At 34.7% G+C, this 23355-nt stretch overlaps 1 protein-coding gene and 1 long non-coding RNA gene across 2 annotated transcripts in view; one reads left to right on the top strand and one right to left on the bottom strand.

The window, feature by feature from the left end:
* LOC110213740 (uncharacterized) overlaps window positions 1-18467 on the top strand; it is a 135213-nt gene extending 116746 nt beyond the window's left edge. The window contains exons 3-4 of the long non-coding RNA XR_002326100.2: window positions 15702-15788; window positions 18165-18467. This is a non-coding gene — a long non-coding RNA (uncharacterized LOC110213740). The remainder of the gene's footprint in view (window positions 1-15701; window positions 15789-18164) is intronic.
* Window positions 1-23355, bottom strand: part of ABCC9 (ATP binding cassette subfamily C member 9) — a 195648-nt gene that overhangs the window by 147731 nt on the left and 24562 nt on the right. The window contains 5 exon segments of the mRNA XM_020994153.2: window positions 2583-2777; window positions 12991-13233; window positions 17414-17487; window positions 17490-17579; window positions 20027-20148. Of these exon segments, the coding sequence (XP_020849812.2) occupies window positions 2583-2777; window positions 12991-13233; window positions 17414-17487; window positions 17490-17579; window positions 20027-20148 (724 nt within the window).

The following is a 23355-nucleotide window of genomic DNA, read 5'->3' as shown; positions in this document are numbered from 1 at the left end:
CTACTACATCAGGCAATTTCACAATTAATACTTATTGAATTGAATTGCACTAAATTAAAAGTTTATCAATTTAATTTATCTTTCCTATTTTGACCTCCAATTGGACTTGTCTGTAGCACTGAACTGAACAAAAGTTGTTGTATCCTGTTTCATTTAATGTACATATTATATAATTAACTAGACTTTAAACACTTTAAGGGCAAGGCCCAAATCTTACATTTCCTTTGTAACTCCTGTGGTCTAAAGCACAGTACTCTGCACATAATATTTGATCAATTTATTGACTGAAATTATAAAAACTTGCTATAAAAATAATAGCAGCTATAAAACAAATATGAGGTTAGCTGTACAAGACCTAAATCAAAATAAGCTTAATGAATATAAGCAAATGAGTTTCAGTTGCTTGTGAATCCTTGTCCTCTCAAGTCTTCAAAGCACTATATAATGAACTATATAGTATAGTTATTTCAAATTTTCCACCAATAGTGACAACTCAGGCACATGATGATTTAAATTGACCATTAAGGTAGATATGGGATTATGGATGATTTGGACTATATGTCCACTGAGGTGTCTTAAAGCTCTTAGATTGCATGATTCTATGAATCAAAAATAACTACAGGCTTTCGAATTTTAGTGGTTAGGAGTGTGGTGGTACAATAAAGATGACTTGAAAACCTTTAATTATTTCAGCAGAATTTTAGTGTTTAGTGGGTGTGTGGGTGCGTGTATGCATGTGCACATGTGCACGTGCATGCATGTACATATGTGTGTGTGTTTAAAGACTGGATTTCTCTGTCTTGCCCAAGAACTTTAAGTTGCTTCGTTTCCAGTTTGTCCCTTCTTAGGCAACATGGTGGCTCCTCACTCCCAGAGGTTTACTATATTGACACCAAATTTCTTGCAGACAACAGGTCAGCACAGCCCACTGGAGTTCAGAATGCCTGAGATCAAGAGATGCACTTCTACTCAGTCTTCCCAATAACTAGGATGCACATGCCACCATTTCTGTACCTATGATGATATATGATGAGCATATATGCTGAAAATTTGCTGTATTTAGATGAAATTTGTTTAATTTGTTGTAAATTTGTTAAAATTTAGAAAATCTGTTATATTTAGATGAATATATGTTGTATTTAGAGCAATGAAATAAATGAGTTTGAGGGTAATTTAGTGGTATAAAGGAGTGAACTGGCAAATGTGTTCCAGCCCAGGGGAAATTGTGATTTTTTAAAAGCTAATATAGAGAAATCAATTTTACAAACCTGATTTAGACTAATAATCACAAATTAATATTTGTTTAAAAATCAAATATTATTGATGACTAGAAGAGTTGACTCAATTACCCCAGTATAAAAAGAATTCCTAGTGCTGAAATAAAACATGACAATCTATATCTATTGATGACACCACCACACTCCCAACCATCAAAATTTGCAAGCCTACAGTTATTTTTGATTGACAAAATCATGTGATTTCAGAGTTCAAAGGCACCTCAAAAGCCATATAGTCAAACAGATACCCAACCCATATTCATTTGTTTGCAGTCCTAAATGGGATGGGGAGGGGGAGATAGAACCCATTAACTCCCAAAGTGACTAGTCTTTGAGTTTAGCCGTTCAACCAAGTGCTAGTTCTAAATTCTATTCTTATATAACCCATATCTCACCATCTTTTCCATAAGAGTACGACAAGCAACACTGTCAAATATTTTACTAAAATATAAGAAAGTGTTTTTCTAGCAGTCTAGTAACCCTGTTACAAAATGAAACAAGCCTTGACAAACTCTTGACAAAGAAATGTTAGCTCTTTATGATCCCTGACTCTGTTGTCAATGATTTAATAATAAGCTCTAGAACTATGCCAGGAATTGAAGTCAAACCAACTGTCTTATAGTTTGTAGACTCTACTTTCTTCTTTAAAAAAAAAAGGCAAGAAAGAATTAGGGAAACATTTGCCCTTCTCCAATCCTGGCAACTTCCCCCCAACTCTCTATTAGCTATTTTTAATTTGTCCTTTCCAATCCAAAGATCATTTCCTTTGTAAGAGAAAACAGAAGTAAAATCGGAGCTCAACAATTTTCCATTCTCTCCATAATCTATTACCATCACCCCACACACACTACCCTGAGCATCAGTCTTCTTCCTTTTTTGATCCTCCTATTAAATAAATAAATTCCATAAATTTAAAAAATGCTCTTTTTTTGTTGTTCTTGCCATTCTTCCTCAACCTGTTCTTTCTGAGGTTTAGCCCATAAGACAGTATTCTTTATGGCTGGACCATGGTAAGGGCCTACTATAGAATTTTAAATATTTTAGTAACCCTTTTTTTAACCAATTCAAATTTTTTTAAGCTAAAATCAAGGGTGCACAGAAGGGTGTGCCTGGCTTTCCTCTAATTCTAAATCAAGAAAAATTACTATCTGACTCATTCAGAGGTACTTAAAGGATATATCCTCCTTACAAAGATTAATCTACCTTCTTTCACATGCATAAAATGCTCTGAAAATAAACATTTTAGAAAGCACAAAAGAGAAAATAACAAAGAAACGATGTGACAATAATGCACCCTAAACTTACTCTATCTGTTGTATTTATTGATCCCATAGTGTCATTTACACGCTGAACTATTCCAGAAATACAGAGAGGTCCAGCAAAACCCAACAGGTCAGCCAGATAGCGGAATGTGCTGCTCAGCAAGATTGGTCGCCCGAAGGCCTTGTACATTGCGAACCATATAGAAGGAGTTCTCTTGGGATGGTCTGCTGCTTTTTTCTGAAAGAAAAACAGATATTTTAAATTGTATCTATTAGACCGGTAATTGATTCTAGCAACTAAAATGTACTGGTTCTTGCAACAGGGCATATGGAAATGTACTACACCTTTCCAAAGTATGGAAAACAGTCATAAAAATAATCAGAATGAATCAAATTTTCATGATCATGTATACTAATATTATGTCTGATGCCTACATTTCAGGGTTTCCATGAGTATCAAGCTGAAATGAGAGTGCTTTATAAAACACTGCACAAAGCATTTTTAGTCTTAACACAGTAGTATGTGTATAGTGGAAACTAAATAAGATTAGCTGGAAAATTAATAGATAAAGAATAGCAAATTTGTGATTCCTTTTGGTAAACCAGTGATCTACCCAAGGATTCACCATTTAATTAAGGTGAGAGAGTTTAGGCTGTATCCATACCCCTCTTTAATTTGGATGACACAGTATAAAATTGCCATGGCTAAAAAATATATATTATCCAATTATTATTGACTGTGCAGAGCCTCCCCAAATTTAGCAACAGTCATACAAACTACCATCAAGAGAATATTCAAAGCCATTGCAGTTTGGAATAACCTGTTAAGGCTTTTTCTCCACTGGCATAGCCTTTGAGAACTCAGGAAAGGGAAGAGAAAACAGGTAGTACTACATATAATCATAAAATATAGTTTGTTATTAGCAATAAAAATAATTAATTATATCAGAGTATTGATTTTTGATCATCCAAATGGTTGTAAAGTTCTCTTGTAAACTTCCTAAAGAAAAATGAATAATTTTTCTAGCAATAGTCTGCAATATTTAAAACTAGAAGAAACATGATTTGTAGGAAATGGGAGATAAACAAAGAAATATAAATTAAGATATAGATATTCAAACTAATTGCCTTAATTTTGTAACTATCTGTGATATTTTGGAGCTAATTTTCCAAGTTGATTATCAGTTATTCATCATCCCTAAAAGGAAAAGGATAAACACAATTGCCATTGTTTACTGTAGCCAATTTGCCAAGCTGAATAATACATATATATATATATATACATATATATAATATATATGCATATATGTGTATGTGTGTGTACATACACACACACACACATACAGTTCAATTATATTGTACATTTCTTTCCAGATAGGAATAAATAATTTATTTCCTTTTAGGAATCTTTTATCACAAATCAAAGACATTACACAGAGAACTTAAATTTTTTCTTACTATATAGATTATTGCATAGGTTATTGTTCATTTTCCTTTCAGAGAATAGTTTTTAAATAGTTTTTTTAAAGATAGTTATGGTAATGGAATATTCCTGTACTACAAGAAATGATAAGCAGGCTGACTTTAGGAAAACCTGTAAAGATTTATATGAACTAATGCAAAATGGAGTGAGCAGAACCAGAACATTATACATAGTAACAGCAATATTGTATGATGATCAACTGTGAATGACTTAGCTATTCTCAGCAATACAATGATCCAAGATAATTTGAAAGGACTCATGATGAAAAACACTATCTCCCTTCAGAGAAAAAACTGATGGAGTCTGAATGCAGGTTATAGTATATTATTTCTCTCTTTCTGTATTTTTTCATGGCATTTTTTTCCCTTTGGGTTTCTGTCTTCTTTCACAACATGACTAATACAGTAATATGTTTTACATAATTGAATATGTATAACCTATATCAAATTGCTTACCATCTCATGGAGAGGATAGGTGAGAAAGAGAGAAATTTTCTTAATTCAAAATTGCTTAAAGATAAATTTTAAAAATTATCTTTACATGTAATTGGGAGGAAAATAAAATATTACTTTTTTTCAAAAGGATAGTTGTGAAACATCTTCCCAGAGGTATAACTAGAGAGATGACTCAGGTTGAACTGTAGTAATCATTTCCTGAAACATTAATTTCATATCACTCTTCCAAAACAAATTACTTTGTTTTGGGACAATTTTCATCATTTCCCATAAATGCATAATTGATTCTCATTTACAGAAGTCATAAATTGTTTTTTTTTCTCTTTTTGAAATGTGCTTTTATTGGTCTTATTTTTAAGACATGATGATAATTTCCCCCATTATCCTCTCAGGTTAGACTGTAGTTATCATTTCCTGAAACATTGATTTCACAATACACTTCTTCCAAAAGAAAGCAATTTGGTTTTGGGGTTAGTACTCACTTTTGAAAAAAAAATTGCTAGAAAAACTAGAAAGCTACATTTGCAGGAACTAGCCATAGAAGATTAGGTCAAAATGGGGACATGATTTAGACATAAAGGATGATATTAAATGGAAATTAGGGAAGCATGGGGGAAATTACCTGTCAGATCTATGGATAAAGCAAGAGTTTATAACCAAATAAGAGCTAGAGAGGATCACAGGATGCAAAAAGAATAACTTTTATTACTTAAAAATAAAATAAAAAAAGTTTTGTGCAAACAAAACCAATGAAGCCAAAATTAGAACACAAATAGGAAACTAGTAGGGGCAGGGAGGAGAAATTTACAGCAAGTTTCTCTGATAAAGGCTTCACTTCTCAAATACACAGGGAACTGAACAAAATTTATAAAAATGAGAGGCATTTCCCAATACATAAATGTTCAAAGGATATGAACAGGAAGTTTTCAAAAGAAGAAATCAAGGCTATCTCTAGTCAAATAAAAATGCTCTAAATCGCTACTGATTACTAATCAATATTAGACTCATATAGGGTTGTGACCCAGAGTTTAAGAAGCACTTAAGCGGTTGTGAGTTGAAAAAGTTTAAAAAGCCCTGAATCAGAGAAATGAAAATTAAAACAACTCTGAGGTACCATCTCAGATTGGCTAATATGACAGAAAAGGAAAATGACAAATGCCAGATAGGATGTAGAAAATAGGTACAATAATGCATTGTTCAGGTAGTTATGAACTACTCTAGCCATTCTAGAGAACAATTTGGAACTATGCCCAAAGGGCACCCATTGAGAAAGCAAGTAATATGCTACTCATTATACATGTGAAGTCATGTAAAACATATTTCCATAATAGCTATGTTGCAAAAAAAGCAAGAAAAATAAAGAAAATGAAGTGGAAAAAATTTAAATATGTATATGTATACATATTTGTGTGTGTGTGTGTGTGTGTGTGTGTACACACACACACACACACACACATGCTTCAATCTGTATTGAGTTCATCAATTCTCAATCTGGAAGTGGATAACATTTTTCATCTTGACTTCACATGTATAATGAGTAGCATATTGCTTGCTTTCTCACTGGATGGGGTGGGAGCTAAAGGGAGGGAGAGAATTTGGAACTCAAAATAAAAAAGAATGCTAAAAATATAATTTTCAAATTTTCAAATATAATTGCTACTGATTTTGAGAGTTTCTTTTGTAGCCTACAATTTTGCTGAAGCCATTAATTGTCTCAACTGGTATATTTACTAATTCTTTAGGATTCTAAGTAAAACATCATGTTAGCAAATTGGGATCATTTTATGTTCTCTTTACCTAATGTTGAACTATCCTTGCATCCCTGATATAAATCCAACTTTAACACAATGAAGAATCTCTTGTGTGAATTGGCATTATCTATTTGACATGATTTTATCTGAATTTTTTAGAATTTGAACTGTCTTGTGAGTCCATTAAGATTGAGGGTGGTGTTGGTAGTTCTTTTACAGCCAGTTGTATTTATTTAGCTGAGAGTAGTTTAAAATCCCTATTTGGTCTTGTGTCAGTTTTAGTATTTCATATATTTGAAGATATTTCACCATTTCCTTTGTGTTCTCAATTTTGGTAACAAGCACTCATTCATATTAGGTGTTGATAATTTTTTTCATTTCTTCTGACTTTGTGCTTTTATCTTGTTCATTTATTATTCTGTTCATTTGATTTCCTGCCCTCTTCTTTAATTAGGTTAGCTTCCTAAATATCTGTCAGTGTTATTAGTCTTTTCAAAGTACTGATTTTTAGTTTTACTCTCCAATGAATAATATTTTTGGTTTCCAGTACATCTATTACTTCTCTAACTTTAATATCTCCTCTTTTGTGCTTATTTTAGGTTTATTTATTGGCTTTCTGATTTTTCAAATGCATATTCAGTTCATTAATCTTCTCTTTTTCTATTTTGTTAATGTTATATCTGTAGCAAAATTATTTTTCCCCTGAGGATTTCTTTAGCTGCATTGCAGATATTTTGATATGTCTCCACAATTTTCTTTCATATATTTATTAATTGCTTCTATGTTTTCTTCTATGACCCACTCATTATTTAGGATTCATTTTTAAATCTATATTTGGGTCTATGTCTTTTTGTGTTAGTACTCCCTTATTACTATTTGTATTATATCATAGTCTGGAAAAGGTATATCTATTATTTCTGCCATATAATATTTGTTTATAATACCAATATTTTTTATAACACCTTTAATGTTTGTTTACAACAAATATTTTAGAAGTCCCATTTAAAAGATTTTTTTAGCTCTAAATTTTAGCTGAACATTTTTTTCAATTCTCTATTTTCTCTTCTTTATTTTTCAATTGGATTTTTCCAAAACTGAGAAAGGGTCCCTGAAAACTCCTTTCACTATTGAATTATTGACTATATCTTCCTGTAATTCAATTGTTTTTTTTTCTTTCATGAATTTAGATGTTAAGGGATTAGGAACATAAAATTTTAATATTATTATTGGTTCATTATTTATGGTTCTTTTTGACATAATGTAGTCATCTTGTTTGTCTCTTTTTCTGCTGTGAATTTTTGGTTTTGCTTTGTCTTATAAAACGATTTCAATTCCTATTTTTTGGAATTCACTTGATGTGCGGTAAATTTTGATCCATCCCCTCATTTTTTATTTTGTGAGTACCTTAATTTTTTTAGGTGTGTTTCTTGTAAGCTACAGATTGTGGAGTTTTGCTTCTGATCCAATGTATCACTCTTTTTCATTTAAATTGGATTGTTTAATACATTCACATTTAAAGGTATATGAATTAGGTTTATACTTTTGTATAAATTTATATAAGGGAATGGGTGTAGATGAAATGTTTATGCTTTTTTATAAACCTAACTCATTTGTCTCTAATAATGGGAGGGCAAAGGATGAGATAGATAGATAGACAGTATCATGGAAACAAATGTGAATTTGGACAGACTTTGAGAGATAGTAGAAGACTGAAGTGGATAAGGTGCTATGGTCCATAGCATCATGAAAAGAACATGACTGAACAACTGAACAATGGTGAAATAAGGATTTCTCTCTCTTGTTCTATTAAGACAGTACTTCATCTCAGCAGTTGTCGTAACTTAATGTACTTAAAGACAACTTTATCCTCACTAGTCCTCTTCCCCTTACCCTCAAGTCTTTCCTCTCTTCAATTTTTTATGCCTTTTCCTAGTTTTGGTGTTTTGCTTAATTTATTTGTTCCATTTTCTTTCTTCTTTTTATCTAGTTACTTCTCTTTTTTTTTCCCCTCTCAGTTAAGTAAAATCTCCCTATTGTCCTCTTCAATGTGTTTTGTTTGTTGGTTTTCAATTTCATTTTCAATGTCTTTTTCTATAATGTATTTTTCCCTCATCCTCTTCATTATTTATCTTCTTTTTCTGTCTCTTCTAGACTTTTATTCTTTGATTCATGGTCATTATACTTAATTATTCCTTCTTTAGTCTCTGTATTCTTTGTGGAATTAAAGTTTTTAGAGTACTTATTTTGAGTTCCCTCTTCTATAGTTTCTACATATGAAATATTGTAGATCTTTCCCACTAGTCCACTTTTTCTGTTGTGCCTCACTCAGAAATACTAATTCCTGCAGGTGATACAGAGAACAGAATATTGTCCAAAGGGAGGAATTTCACTATGCCCCTAATCATGCAGTTTATTAGTGCCTTTTTGTTTCCCCATGAATATTTTCTCCCATTTGCCATGAAATCACTTCTCTAAGTCCCTGCCCTCCCTCTCTTCTGGGTGTTGGCTGACCCTAGGAGCTCTGATTTCCTTTCTTCTGAGGTAGCATAAGTGCTCTATCTAAACACCCTTCAATTCTGTTATTTAATTTCCAAGAAAACATTGAATCACCTGGAGGTGGGGTATTGTGAGGTCTGGCCATGATGTCTCAGGCCTGTTTTCCCATTACTTCTTTTATGTTAGCTTCCACTTTCATTCTTCTCTTTTTATGTACTTTAAGTAAGATATCTCTTAATTGTCTCTCTGGAGTTCTTTTTTGGTTGTCCTTGGTTGCTGTATTTGTGTATTCCTTTCATTGCTGCTCTCTAGAGTATTTGAAAAGCAAATAATTTGTTCAGATCTGGTTTTCCTGTAGGGATGCTTTGAATTCCTCTTTTTTATTTAACATCTATCTTTTTTTTTCATTAAAAGTTAGGCTAAGGTTTGCAGATATGTCACCTTGAGGCACAAGGTGCTCTTTGGAATACATTATTCAATTCCCTGATGCAATTTCTGCTAAGTACAGAATAGTCCTGATTAATTCAGATTTCTTTTCCTTTATATTTGAAGGTCTTTCTCCTGGTTGCTTGCAAAATTTGTTGTTTGCCATTAGAATTGTTAAATTTAACTACCATATATCTTAGAGTCTGAAGCTATGGTTGTTGTTGTTTTCCCTTGGAAAATGATCTATAGTTTATTTTAATTGTAATCTTTTTTTCTGTGTTCAGAAGCTCTGGGTTGTTTTCTTCTATTATTTCTTGAATTCTGGGGTTCAAGTTTTTGGACTTGTGTTCTTCTGGGAGGTTCATGATCCTTAAATTGTCTCTACACATCCTATCTTGAAGATCAACATGTTTTGCTGGTATGGGAATCATATCTTCTTTTAACATTATTGCTTTTTTGCTTCTCTCCTTCTAGATTCTTCTTCTATGTATTTGTATTCCCAAGCAGCTGTTCTATCTTTTATTTCTTTATTGTGGTTTGCTACTGTGTTTCAAGTTTTTCTATTCTATTCTAATATATTCTTTTCTAGTCTAATAATAATAGCTAAAAATCACATTTGTATAGAGCTTACTATGTGTCAGGCACTGTGCTAAGCACTTTATTATCTCATTTAATACGTATTTACACATATTATCTCATTTAACCCTCACAACAACCTTGGGAGGTGCATGCTATTATTATCCTCAATTTGCAGAAATTTAGGCAAAAACAGGTTAAGTGGCCTGCCTAAAGTTATACAGCTAGTAAGTTTCTAAGGCCAAATTTGAACTCAGATATTTCTAACTCCAAACTCAGTGCTCTGTCTACACTGATCCACCTTGCTACTCCAATAATTCTGCCAATTATTTCTGCTTTCAAGCCATAAATTCTGCTTCTACAATTCTTCCTTCTTTTTTAAACCATTCAGGAACAAACTGCTGTGGTTCCATGCTCTAATGCAAGGCTCTTCTACCTCATCAGATATGGACTTGATTAAATGACTAAAAGGTCATATTCTCTTCTATTGTGAATATCTTCCTTGTTGTTTTATCTGCTTAGGTTCAAGGTCTTTGACTTTTTCTGAGATCTTTGGTGATTACATTTTTTCCCCCTTATATTCCCATGTTGCTTACTTTCTGGTTCCTTACCCTTTGATGACAGTTTCCCTGGGAGCCAGACCTAAAAATCATCAAAGCCTCCTCTCCTACTAAGCAATTCACTTTTCACTGGTCTCACTATCTGTCACAACTGACTTCTAGGGTAACAAAACTGACCCCATTTTGATAGCAGTCCCCTTTCCTCCAGGCTTAGTGGATCATCATATATGTCACATACTCTGGCATTCTGCCTCAGTTCCCTCTGTTCTTCAATTCTCTCACCAATTATTTTTGAAACACAAAGTACTGCCATGCTGCAGTTCTATCCAGAGCAAGCTTATACCTTTTGGTTTTCTCCTGCACTAGGAGGAGAGGAACAGAAGACTTGAGTTTGGTTGCAAGCCCATGGGTTGGCTTGTACAGCCCAGGGGCTGTACAGCAGGAGTTTGATAACTGATGGAGGAGAGGGTACTAACTGTGCTTATTAGGGGTTAGAAATTAGCCTTCTCTGCTATTAGTTCATCATGTTTCCCCTTTTAGGTGTTGGCACCTTTGACCATGAAGACAGTTGAAGTAGTTTTGTCTCTTCTTATTTTAGAGAGGTTTGAGAGGAGATGAGGATTGCAGAAAGTATCTAGTCTGTTGGTCTCATGACACAGAAGTCCCAGAAACCATGAATTCTTGGATCAATTCACCATCTCCTCCTCCTTCTACTAGTTGCATTATAAGAATTGGCATATGCTACAATTCGTTTTATGATTTAAGGCTAAATGTGAACTCACAGAATCAACACATTTCAGAGTTGGAATAGATCAACCCACATTCCAAATGAGCAAATTCTAATTTGCTGTTCTGGCTAAGGTACATGCATCTTACCAGGCAATTAAATGCCTAGTACATAGTAGATGTTTAAATACTTATATAAGTATAAATTATATAAATATATATTATAAACATATTATATAAATTTATATAAATATAAAAACTAGTTGTTTCTTTAAATGTTTGTTTAAATATCAACTATAATAAGACAAAATGAGAGGTATACTAGAGGAATCTTTTTCAGATATAGACTGTACTAGATGGCCTCTAAGTTCCCTTCCAACTCTAAACCTTTATGAAATGTAGCTTTCATAAAATATGAGGCAGCAACCTAGATGATACGATTCAAAGGTCATGAGATAAGAGGATTACAAAGTCTAAAGGGACTTCTCATAGATTAACTAGTCCAACTCCTAACCACAGCATGAATTCTATCTACAATAACTCTGACACGTGGTCATGTAGCTTTTTTTTTTTGAGGCAATTGGGGTTAAACAACTTGCTCTGGGTCATATAGTGTGTGAGGTGGGATTTGAACTCAGGTCCTCCTGACTCCTGTGCCAGTGCCCTATCCATTGTGCCACCTACTTGCTTCTTATCTAGCTTTTCTTGAAGGTCTCTGAAACAAGGAGCTTTCTCTTCCTCAATACAATATATTATATGGAAAAAAACCCTGGACCTGCATCCAAATTGGAGTTCTGTTTACTGACTACCTACATAACCCTGGATAAGTCACTAGACTTCCCTGGGTTTCAATAACTTCACCTTTAAAATAATAAAAAAAAAAAAAGATAAACTTGCTCCAAGAGGCCCTTCCAGGTCTAAATCCCATGCTAATGCAACTGATTCTACTTTTGGTCAGCTCTGATCATTAGAACTCTTTTTTCCCCTTATATTGAGTTGAAATCTGTTTCCTTGCTTTCAGGACATTAGCCCTAGTCCTTTGTCTCAAAAGAACAAAGATCACAGATTTATTAAAGTAAGTTCTAGTTCTTCTATACTCCAGGGTCGAGAGGAGAAAGCTCAGTTCCTCTCCATATAATAGTTTTTCAAGTAAGAGCTACTGACTTTATCATTTCATAATGAATCAATTTATTTCTTTATTTATTAATTTAAAAAATCTTTATCATATGAATATGTACAATCTTCTTTCACATAAGATTTTGTCATGATAAGGCACAATAGAATTGAAACACAAACATTTGTATATTCTACAAACGTCAAGCTTAAGTTATATTTTTTTTCACATAAAAGGTTGATAGTACCATTTCCTCTTGTTCCCAAAGAAAACATTTTTATCTTTCATGAATTGATAGTTGGGCAACTGAATCCTTTTTTTCCCATGCTTGCCCTTTAGGATGTTATGGAATCCTTGATTCAAGGGGGACATTAGAGATAATATAGCCCTCCTATAATACCTGAAGCTTTAATGTCCTCTACAACAGTGGCATCAAACTCAAATAGAAACAAGGGTCACTTACCTGTACAAAAGTATCCCTATGAGCTGCATTTTAACTTAGTTTTAAAATGTAACATTATGTGTTTTATTATATTTTAATTTATTTTGTTAAATATTTCCCAATTACTTTTTAATCTGGTTCATGCATAGCTGACCAAGTGTTTTATCCCTCTTCTCTGCAACATCTCCACGATTTTCCACTTGAAGACTTCCATTGACCAAAGTACTCACTTCCCTGTATTGGGCTGTTCTGTCTAGCATGAAGTGCAATGTATCATGAATCTAATGTGTATGGTGGGACTTAACCTACTGAGGAAATAAGAGCAAGGTAATCTACACATCCCCGTTGTTAAGCTTGTATAGAGGATTTATCTGACAGCTCATTAATTTCACAAGAACAGAACAAGACTGATCATTCTTTACCTTTTGCTCTTCATATGCATCCTTTAGGCAAACATAATTTGTCATTGCCCTCATTGCTATAGGTAGTTTTCCAATTGCTTTCAAATCAATGGGCTTTTTGTGAGCTGATATAATAAGTGTGTTCATCCACCAATATGTGGCCTTTGAAAGCAAATTCACAAATGGTTGAAGAAATCTGACACCTAGATCTTGAAGGTCTTCAGGAGGCTTTACTTTTTGAGGCTTCATAAAAAATACGTATCTCTGTAAAGAGAAAAAAAAATATTACCAAAGAATGTCAGGTGATGCAAATTCCTTACCCATGTATCACTCAGATTAAATATATTTTACATTTGATACATTTTTGGAACAAAATTTTTTTTGGTAGTGTTTTGCTTCTGGCTTATTATGGTGGTGCCGTTGCGGTTTTTTTTTGGGGGGTAGGTAAGTGAAGAACTTCTGGTATATAAATACCATGAAGATCAGAAATAAATCTGCAACTTAGAATATTAAGAAAGTTGCCTCTGGGGCAGCTAGGTGGTGCAGTGGATAGAGCACTGGCCTTGAAGTCAGGAGGACCTGAGTTCAAATCTGGCCTCAGACCAAACACATTTGCTAGCTGTGTGACCCTGGGCAAGCCACTTAACCCCAATTGCCAAAAAAAAAAAAGTTGCCTCTGGCACTAAGAGGTTAAATGATTTTGCCCATGGTCACCAAGCTAGTATGTGTCACAGGCAGTATCTAAACCCACATCTTCCTGACACCAAGAAAAACTCTATCCATAAGACATGTCCTCTCAGTCACTTTGAACATTTTAATTGATCAAAAAAAACAATAATCACAGTTCATTAGTCCTGTAGTACCTTATAATTCATAAGGCACTTTTGTTGCAACAACCTTGGAAAGGCCATTACCATGTCAGTTTTACCAGTAAGGAAACTAAGGCTGAGGAAATTGGTAGACTTGTCCAGTCGACAGCTAATGCATGGCAAATAAGGGACTCAAGCCTAGGTCTCCTGCATTCAATCAGGAGGCAAGCAGGTGGCACAGCAGGTAGAGTGCTGGGCCTGGAGTGAGGAAGACCTGATTTAAATCCAGCCTCAGCCACTTTCTTGCTGTGTGACCCTGGGTATGTCACTTACTCTCCATCTGCCTCAGTTACCTCAACTGTAAAATGAGGATAATAGTATCTCCCTTCCAGGGTTTGGGAGGATCAGTGAGATAATATTTGTATAATGCTTAGCACAGTGCCTGGCACAAATAGAGTAGGTACTTAATTAATGTTTCTTTCCTTCCTTGCTACTATTTTGTTGCTTGGTCATTTTTCAGTTGTGTCTGACTCTTTGTGACTCTGTCTGGGGTTTTCTTAGAAAAGATACTGGAGCATTGGTCATTTCCTTCTCCAGCTCATTTTACAGATGAGGAAACGGAGGCAAACAAGGTTAAGGGACTTGCTCAGGGTTATACAACTAGTAAGTGTCTGAGGCTGGATTTGAACTCAAGTTCTCCTGACTCCAGGGTTGGTGCTCTATGCACTGAGCCACCTACCTGTCTCTTGGAGTCCACAATAGTCCTCCAGAAAGGCTGTAACCAGATTTGGCTTCACTAGGTCTTTGTCCTTCACCAACTATTATGGGTTCTTTGATATTTTTATGGCAGGGAATATTAATGATACAGGTAAGTGTACTTTCACATAGGGAGGTAGAGTAGTATCTCACTGAAGTCCTATTTTATTGATTCTTCTCTGGTAACACAGCCAGAAGACCCCTGGGAACTGGCTAGTAAGAGACTTGTGTATACACTCGTAGGCATGGAAGTTTCTAGTTGTTCCATATAAACAAGCAGGACAAAGAAATGTAAGGCAGGAGAACTTCAAAAAAGAGGCAACATGCCACAGGCAAACCTAGACCCAAAATATTTGATGGGTATTTTGGAGCTTTTGAGCTTTTGTTTTGTTTTTGTTTTTTGATGATGATGATGATGATGATGATGATGATGATACCTTATCCTTGACTTGAGGAAACTAGGCAGCTTAATGGATAGAATGCTGAACTTGAAGTCAGGAAGACCTGACTTCAAATCCTGGATCAAACATACTTATTAGCTATTTGGCCATAGTTAATTCAATTAATTTTTCATAGTCTCATTTTCCCCATATGTAAAATGGGGATAATAGTACCTACCTTTAAATTTTGATGTGAGGATTTAAATGAGATAATATATATATAATTTACATATTTTACACTTGACAAAACTGAAATTATTCTGTAAGTGCTAGCTATCATTATTATTATTATTATTAATGATTTAACCTCATAAAGGGAATTTCACCCCATTTTAAAGAGACATAAGCAATGTCAGAACAAAGACCTCATCAGTGGAGCAAAAAGAACTCAGGGCATTATTCGGTCAAACCCTCTGTATTTATTCCCTGTTTGCTCCTATTTGGCAGTGGCTCCTACTCTAATTGATAAAAAGGTCCAACTGATTGGTTCACCTTTCAATGCACTTCAAACTGCAACCATTCAAATGTTTTATCTAATTGGACATTAATTTCGCTTAAGCTCAATTTTATAAAATCAATTCTGCAGGTTCCTTCAACAATAGCCATTTCAGGTCTAAGCTTCTCTGTTCCATATAGCTGATGATATAAAAACAAGTACTTAAATGTATGATGATGATTTTTTAGTGAAAGTCATTTTTATTTTTATTCACATGAAATGAATCATAAGATCACAGATCTGAAGCTGGCCGAGACCCGAGAGAATATCTAGTTCGTTCTGCTCATTTTGCAAATGAGGAAACTGAAGCACAGAGAGGTAAGAATTAATCCAATATCAAGTGGGCAGTAATACAATGAGCCAAGATTTGGACCCAGGTCCCATGACTCCAAATCCAGGACCCTTTCCCTTGTACCATAATCATATATACACCGCATGCACACACAGACACACAAATTATCTGGCTAATAAATTTTTTTTTTAGTGATTCAGTTTTCTTAAAGCACATGCATATTTATAAATATATAATGATTTAAAGACTATATATGGCATCCCAAAAGTCTAAGTGCAATTTTAAGTTGTAATAACTTAAAACTTAAATAACATAGCTTTACCAACGTAAAGCTCAAAACTGCAGTATATTTTGAGCTCTTTAGATTTTTAAAGATTTTTAAAATCAGATTTAAGTTTTAGATTTTTTTTGGTTTTTAGATTTTTAAGATTTTAGAGATGGCTCTCTACCTTTTGTCAGCTAGGTGGCACAGTGGATGGAGTACCAGACCTAGAGTCAAGAAGACCTGAGTTTAAATCTGGCCTCAGATACTTACCAGCAGCGTGACCCTGGTCACATCATTTAACTTCTATTTGCCTCAGTTTCTTTAACTGCAAAAATGGGAATAATAACACCACCTACTAACTTGCAGAATTGTTGCAAAGATCACAAATAAGATAATATTTTTAATGAGCTTAACACAGTGCCTAGCACCTAGCTGGTGCTTAATTAATGATGTTTATTCTTGCTCCTTCCCTTCTCCTTTCTCTATCCAATTCAATTCCTGGGCACACTTAAAATCCTGGTAGAAGGTAAGGGGAAAGAAGGGACGGGAACACTAGTCAAAGAGAATAACGATAAAGAGAAGTCTCTGAATATGTATTTCCTGGTGAAAAAAAAGTCATTTAATACCTCCAAAGATATTGCTTTAGCCAGAAGTTGAGAAAAGGAAATAGCTAGAAAAGGTTGATGAATAATATGCTAGCAGGCACACTGAGATACTATAAGTGAAGCTATGAATCAGTTCAACGATTCTGGAAAATAGTTTGAAATTATACTATACCCAGTGCTGCCTCCATTAGACAAATGTCCCTAGGAAGTCACAGTTATAAAGGCTAGATATCTACAAAAATATTTATAGCTTGACTTTTTGGAATAGCAGAGAACTGGAAGGAAGGTGAATATCCACCCATCAACTGAGTAATGGAAGAACAAGATATGGCATAGGAATGTAATGCAATATTATTATGACACAAAGACAGATATGGAGAATTCAGATAATCTTGGAAATTCAGTTATTTTCAAAGTATACCTACTGGTAACTCACTACAAAACAGTCTAACAGGAGCTGGAATTTAATTCACCTAGATCTGATTCATACTTTGTCCAAGGTACTAAATAACAGAATTATCAGGTGCATACTATATAATGTGCAACACAGCATGGGCCCTGAGGACATGTTACAGAGATGCCATAGCAAGATAATACCTAACCGCAAGAAAAAGCTTGCTTGGTCCTGGTCCTTTGTAACTTTGTAAATAATTGCTTTTTCCATGAATGATTCTCTCTCTCTCTCTCTCATTCCCTGCCATTCCAGTTTCAGAATAACTAGGTTATTCTGATCAGAATCAAGGATACCTATGAAATGAAACAAAAATCATAAAATACTTACCCTAACTCGAATGACATTGATCTCCACAGCCATCAATAATCCATTGAGGATAACCATCATTCCCGTGATGCAAAGCGAAGTTCAGATACTCCCAAACCGAGCTGACAGTACTTAATTAATTTTATTGTTTTTGTGATAAAGGCCATGACCCAATAAAGAAAGAGGGCTGAAAAATGCAATAACAAACATGAGTCCTAATTTTAACTTCATGAAGGTTTAAATATGCAGATAACAATTTTCTATACAGTATATTCAACTGTTCAACTGAATCTGTAATGCAGGTTGCAACCCATCCTATGTGGTTCTTGTCTTCCCATAAACTCAGTACAAAGGATCCATCCAGTGTTGGGCATCTCCCTCACTTTCTTTCAACAATGTAACCACGCCAAAGAAATAACTAAGGGTGTTCACTTGCTATGCTCACTCTTACCATGTAAGCAATACAACTTCCTTTTCAATCACATATTATTTTAGCTACATCTATTATTATTCCACTTCACCTTACTCTTCAATGCCAACTCACTGCAGCTTGCTCATGTCAAATGTGTGCCTCTCCTTCTACCTACAGGTGATACCAAACTTCAATTTTTTTGAAATTATAATATTCCATAAATATTCTGTTTCTATATAATTTTATATAAAAATAATAGATCACTATGATGATCATCAATCACTGTGTGCACACTATATATGCCTTGAATTTTTAAAATGATAATACATTAAATCATTATTTTTAAAATCTTTATTCTAGAATTATCTCCATCCATATGGATGAATGTGAAGATCGGATACATATGTGAGCACATTCAGATGAGACATTTAAGGATGGTCAAGTATGATTTGGCATTCTTTTGAAATTATTTCACTTTCTAGCATCCTTGCATATTTTAAGGAACTCTGATTTCTTAAAATACTCAAAACCTGACCTCTGGAAGTTGTTGTTGTTGTTTTTTGGTAGTAAAACAGATGTGACAATGCCTTTGCATTTGGAAGACTTTCTTTAAAGATAAATGGGATGAATTTATAAATGAAGATAGCCCCTAGCAGTAACAGAAAGAATGACAAATTGGGGAAAGAGTTCTATTTAGCTCCTTATTTCCCACTTATTGATAAATCATCTTGTTGCTATATAAAAAACTTCCACCAAATATAAAATGAATCCCTAAAATTAATCAACAAAAATGTATTAAGTGCCAGGGACTGTGCTAGGCATTGGGGATACAAATACAAAGAAAATGAGATCTTCTTGAAAGTAAATCTACATGGAGGTGCAGCTAGGTTGCACAGTGGATAGAGCACCAGCCCTGGAGTCAGGAGGACCTGAGTTCAAATCTGGCCTCAGACACATAACATTCACTAGCTGTGTGACTCTGGGCAAGTCACTTAATCCCAATTGCCTCACTAGACAAAAAAAAAGTAAATTTACATAGAGAAAGGGAAGCAAAGAGGGATTTAATAATAGAGAGCTGCAAAATCAGTGAGACCTGGGTTCAAGTAATGACACACCCTGGCTGTGTGGCCCTGGGCAAGTCACTTAATCACTCAGTTTTCCAGGCAATTCTCTAAACCTACAAGTTGCAGAGAAGGTACTGAGTTGCATTGGTAGAGGAAGTTCCTGTACACCAATGAAACCACAAGTGTGTGATCTTCCTATCTTCTCATATGACTATTTTCACTAGCACCCATTGCATTTCCAAGGAAGTATTTTTTTTAAGTCTAGATTCAAGCGATATTTTTCCTGCCAATTAAAACTGTTATGGTAGAATAATGAAGTTCTATGTCATTTTAGAGGTCTTCTCATCGAGCATGGTTTCCCTACCTGTCACATTAAAATATGATTATACATTATATTCAAGCTTTTTTAAAGATTGAGTTAAAGAAAAGGTGTGGCTTAAACTCAAACCAACATAGTACATTTGTCTAAGCAGAGATGATACCAACAGTTTCATCTTTCAGCCCCTGTAAGAAGCCTGGATTAAGCATTAGGAGACCTGAGTTCAAGCTCTGTTCATTGGAATGCTATTCTGTATGAGGGATGGGATTCAAACCCAATTCTGTCCTGACAAGCCCAGGGCTCTTTTTATTATGTCGTACTGCTTTCAGCTGGTATTATCTATGCTTAATGCCACTGTCCTGGGGGCTTAGAACCAAAAGTTGCAAGAAGACACAAAGCAGGTGGAAAAGAAAGATTGACTAGGAGTGTCATGTTTTTTAATATGTGCAGTGTTTTGCTTGCTGTGTACCCATGAACATAAGTAATTCTTTTGCAAAAATAGAGAATCTGGGAAGAAAACAATGGGAAGCTTGTCTTATTTCCAAAGTCTCAGAGGGCATCCTATCAGAAACAATCAATCCTCCAAGTCTTAAAAGGGAAAACTGGTTTGAATGCGTGAGGGCAATTTTTAAATTAGATGCTTTATTGAAATCATATTAGATATCAGTGCAGCTACATAATATTTGTTTTGTACCTATTTATAGCTAAATTAACTGATTCTAATAAATAAGATATAACTTTTTTCTTTTTTATTATTGATTTTGGAGCATTGGGGAGGGAGAAAATGAATTTTTTAAAAACACTTCATGTATCTATATTTTTTAAACCACCACACTTACCTAAAAGCAACTTAGGAAAGTTTGATGTTTCAATATTGTGATAATAAACTATTGATGTAGTAGTGGCCACAAATCCCATGACAGCAGGCATGAAGAGATGAAGGTGACGAGATTCCATGTGTCTAAAAGGAACAGTGAAATATCAGTGCTTAAGGTTTATATTGCTAATCCTTTCATTTTGCTTCATTAGTGTTCATTTTGGTTTCTCAATACATTTCCTGAGTGAAAGCATTGTACTATATATGGCAAGATATACCTACACATCTCCTGATGGGTAGTCTGATAATTAGCAATCCAACTTTTAATAAAAATAAACACAACTTGTAAGTTTCTTCAGCTATAGTATCTTGGGGATGTGTTTGTTATTATGAAATCTTTCTATCATCCTAGTTTGTACTAAATTATCCCTTTTCTAGCCTCCTCAGCTAGTCATGCCATTTATGTGTTCATTTTATCTCCCCAAGGATCTGTGTTGTAATAACAGCTTACTCTATCTTTTAGCTTTGTTGTTTAATCCAGTCCCAAAAACATAATATGGTGCTGGGCAAATAATATAAGCTTAATAAAATTCATTGGGTGATTGATTTCAAAGGATTGCTCATTGCCTCTAAATTTTTGGGTTTATTCAATCCATCAGACAATGTTAAGGGTGTGAGTCAACTAAATTAACAAACTGATTGCCCCACCAATCAAAGGCATTGCAAAAGGAAGTCTGCTGTGACTGACTGAGGATTAACGGAGGTATGACTTGGTCATACCCCATGAAGTTTGCATGGAAGCAGTAAACTAGTTTGGAAACGGGAATTTGAGTATGTTACTATATATTGGCCAGTCAGTTTAGCCAGCTCTCTGAGAGGAACTGTTTGTAGAGAGGAGGAAAATTCCAGCCTTGGCCTTGGTTTCTTTTTCTGGCACTCTCAGCCAGGGAAGGACCTTGTGAACTTCAGAGTTATAGGAATCTGGACTTCCCACAAACATCTTAGTCCTAGAAGCTTCCTAGAATAGTTGATACAGTGAAGAAAGGCTCCATGAGGACTCTAGAAAGAGCACTGCAGAGAAGCTACATCATGCCTAAAAAGGACTTTGGGAACATCCCACAAAGGAGAGAAAGGGTCTTCTTGCAATCAGGAGATGTGAATTACTCCTTGACCACATATAATCTCTAAGCCTGAGCCCATTTCCCCCAGGATTCTGTATATATTGATGTAAAAGTGTCATAGATACCTGTCATATCTATGGAGAAGGAAAGAATTATGACCAAACAAGAGATAGAGAACATTATGAAATGCAAAATGGATAATTTTGATTACATTAAAAAGGTTTTACACAAACAAAGCCAATGCAACCAAGATTAGAAGGGAAGCAGAAAGCTGGGAAACAATTTTTACTGCCAATGTCTCTGATAAAGGCCTCATTTCTAAAATATATAGAGAACTGAGTCAAATCTATAAGGATTAAAGTCATTCCCCAACTGATAAATGGTCTAAGGATATGAACAGGCAATTTTCAGATTAAGTAATTAGAGCTATCCATAGTCATATGAAAACATTCTCTAAATCTTTACTGATTAGAGAAATGCAAATCAAAACAACTCTAAAGTACCACATCACACCTATCTGATTGGCTAACATGACAAAACAAGGAAATGATACACCTTGGAGTAGATGTGGAAAAATTGGAACATCGGTGTGTTGTTGGTAGAGTTGTGAACTGATCTAACCATTCTGGAGAGGAATTTGGAACTATCCCCAAAGGGCTATAAAACTCTGCAGACACTTTAATCCAGCAATACCACTACTAAGTCTATATCCCAAAGAGATCATAAAAGGGGGAAAGGACCCACGTATACAAAATATATATAGCAGCTCTTTTTGTGGTGGCAAAGAATTGGAAATTGAGGAGATACCTATCAGTTGGGGAATGGCTGAAAAAGTTGTGGTATGTGAATGTAATGTAATACTATCATTCCATAAGAAATGATGAGCAGGCCAATTTCAAAAAAACCTGGAAAGACCTGCATGAACTGAGGCTGAGTGAAGTGAGCAGAACCAGGAGAACATTGTACACAGTAACAACATTGTGCAATGGCCAACTTTGGTAGACTTAGCTCTTCCCTGCAATTCAATAATCTAAGACAATTCCTAAAGACTCATGATGGAAAATGCTACCTACATCCAGAGAAAGAACCATGGAGTCTGAATGCAAATCAAAGCATACTATTTTATCTCTTTTTTGTTGTTTTTTGTTTTTTCTTTCTCATGGTTTTTCCCTTTTGTTCTGATTCTTTCAGAACATGACTAATGTAAAAACATGTTTCATATGATCATAGCCTATACCAGATAGCGCGCCATGTTGGGCAGGGAGTAGAAGGTGGAGAGATGGAAAAATTTAGAACTCAAAATCTTATAAAAGCGAATGCTGAAAACTAAAAATAAATATTTTTTAAAAGCTTCATAGACTTTTGTGCAGAAGTCTTGTAGCAACGTTCTAAACACAACTTTCATAAATAACCCTTTCAAAAAGCTAATTAAGTCTGGCTGACTACTTGTTATCAACTGACGATCATGGTTGGGGTGAGGGGAAGCACAAGGTCAGGGCTTGTGAGCTACAGCATTAGAAAACCTCCCCAACCCCTCAAGGCTACTTCTAGAACCCTGAAGGGAGATGTAGCATTTTTGCCCTAGGGCCCATGTGCTATACAATGATGCCTCAGCTAACAAATCTCTTGGAAGCAAAACTTCCTTTAACAAAGTCAGCATTAACAAAGAGATAGCTGACCTCACTTCTGAATAAACAACTGAGGGGACAAAGCAGAGGTCCTATCTCAAGAACAAATGTCTGTAGGAAAAGTGAGGTCATAGACCTAGTTAAGGTAAGGTGCATACTCCTGGTACTTAAACCATCTGGTCACATGTGAATATGTAAGAAAAACACAGCTTAGAATTCAGCCATGAGCAACAGCAGTGTTAATGGATGAAGGAATAATAGACTGATAAAAGGAAGTCCTGTGGGGTCTACGGGCCAGGCAGATTCACACACATGTCGATGGCATCCTAAAAATTCTGAAGCTGGTCAAAGAGAGACTAATACTTATGACTTTATGTCTAATAATGTAACTTCTGACAGTGGCTTAATTATACAGTATCTCTATTCATTTCCTAACCAAAAATTTAAGTTTTGCCCCTTAACTAAAATTTTAGAAGTCTCCCCTTTCCCTCTTAATTTCAAAGTAAATAGACCAAGGGATAAAGTTGACTGCATGATAATACATTTTCAGAATAGGGATTTAGTACCTTTTTTTTAAATAACTTTAAAGTTATGCTCAGATT

This window comes from Phascolarctos cinereus, unplaced genomic scaffold (assembly GCF_003287225.1).
Source record: "Phascolarctos cinereus isolate Bilbo 61053 unplaced genomic scaffold, phaCin_HiC Scaffold_1;HRSCAF=81, whole genome shotgun sequence".
NCBI lineage: Eukaryota > Metazoa > Chordata > Mammalia > Diprotodontia > Phascolarctidae > Phascolarctos > Phascolarctos cinereus.
The sequence above is the reverse complement of the archived record's forward strand: the minus strand, read 5'-3'. Positions and strand labels throughout refer to the sequence as shown.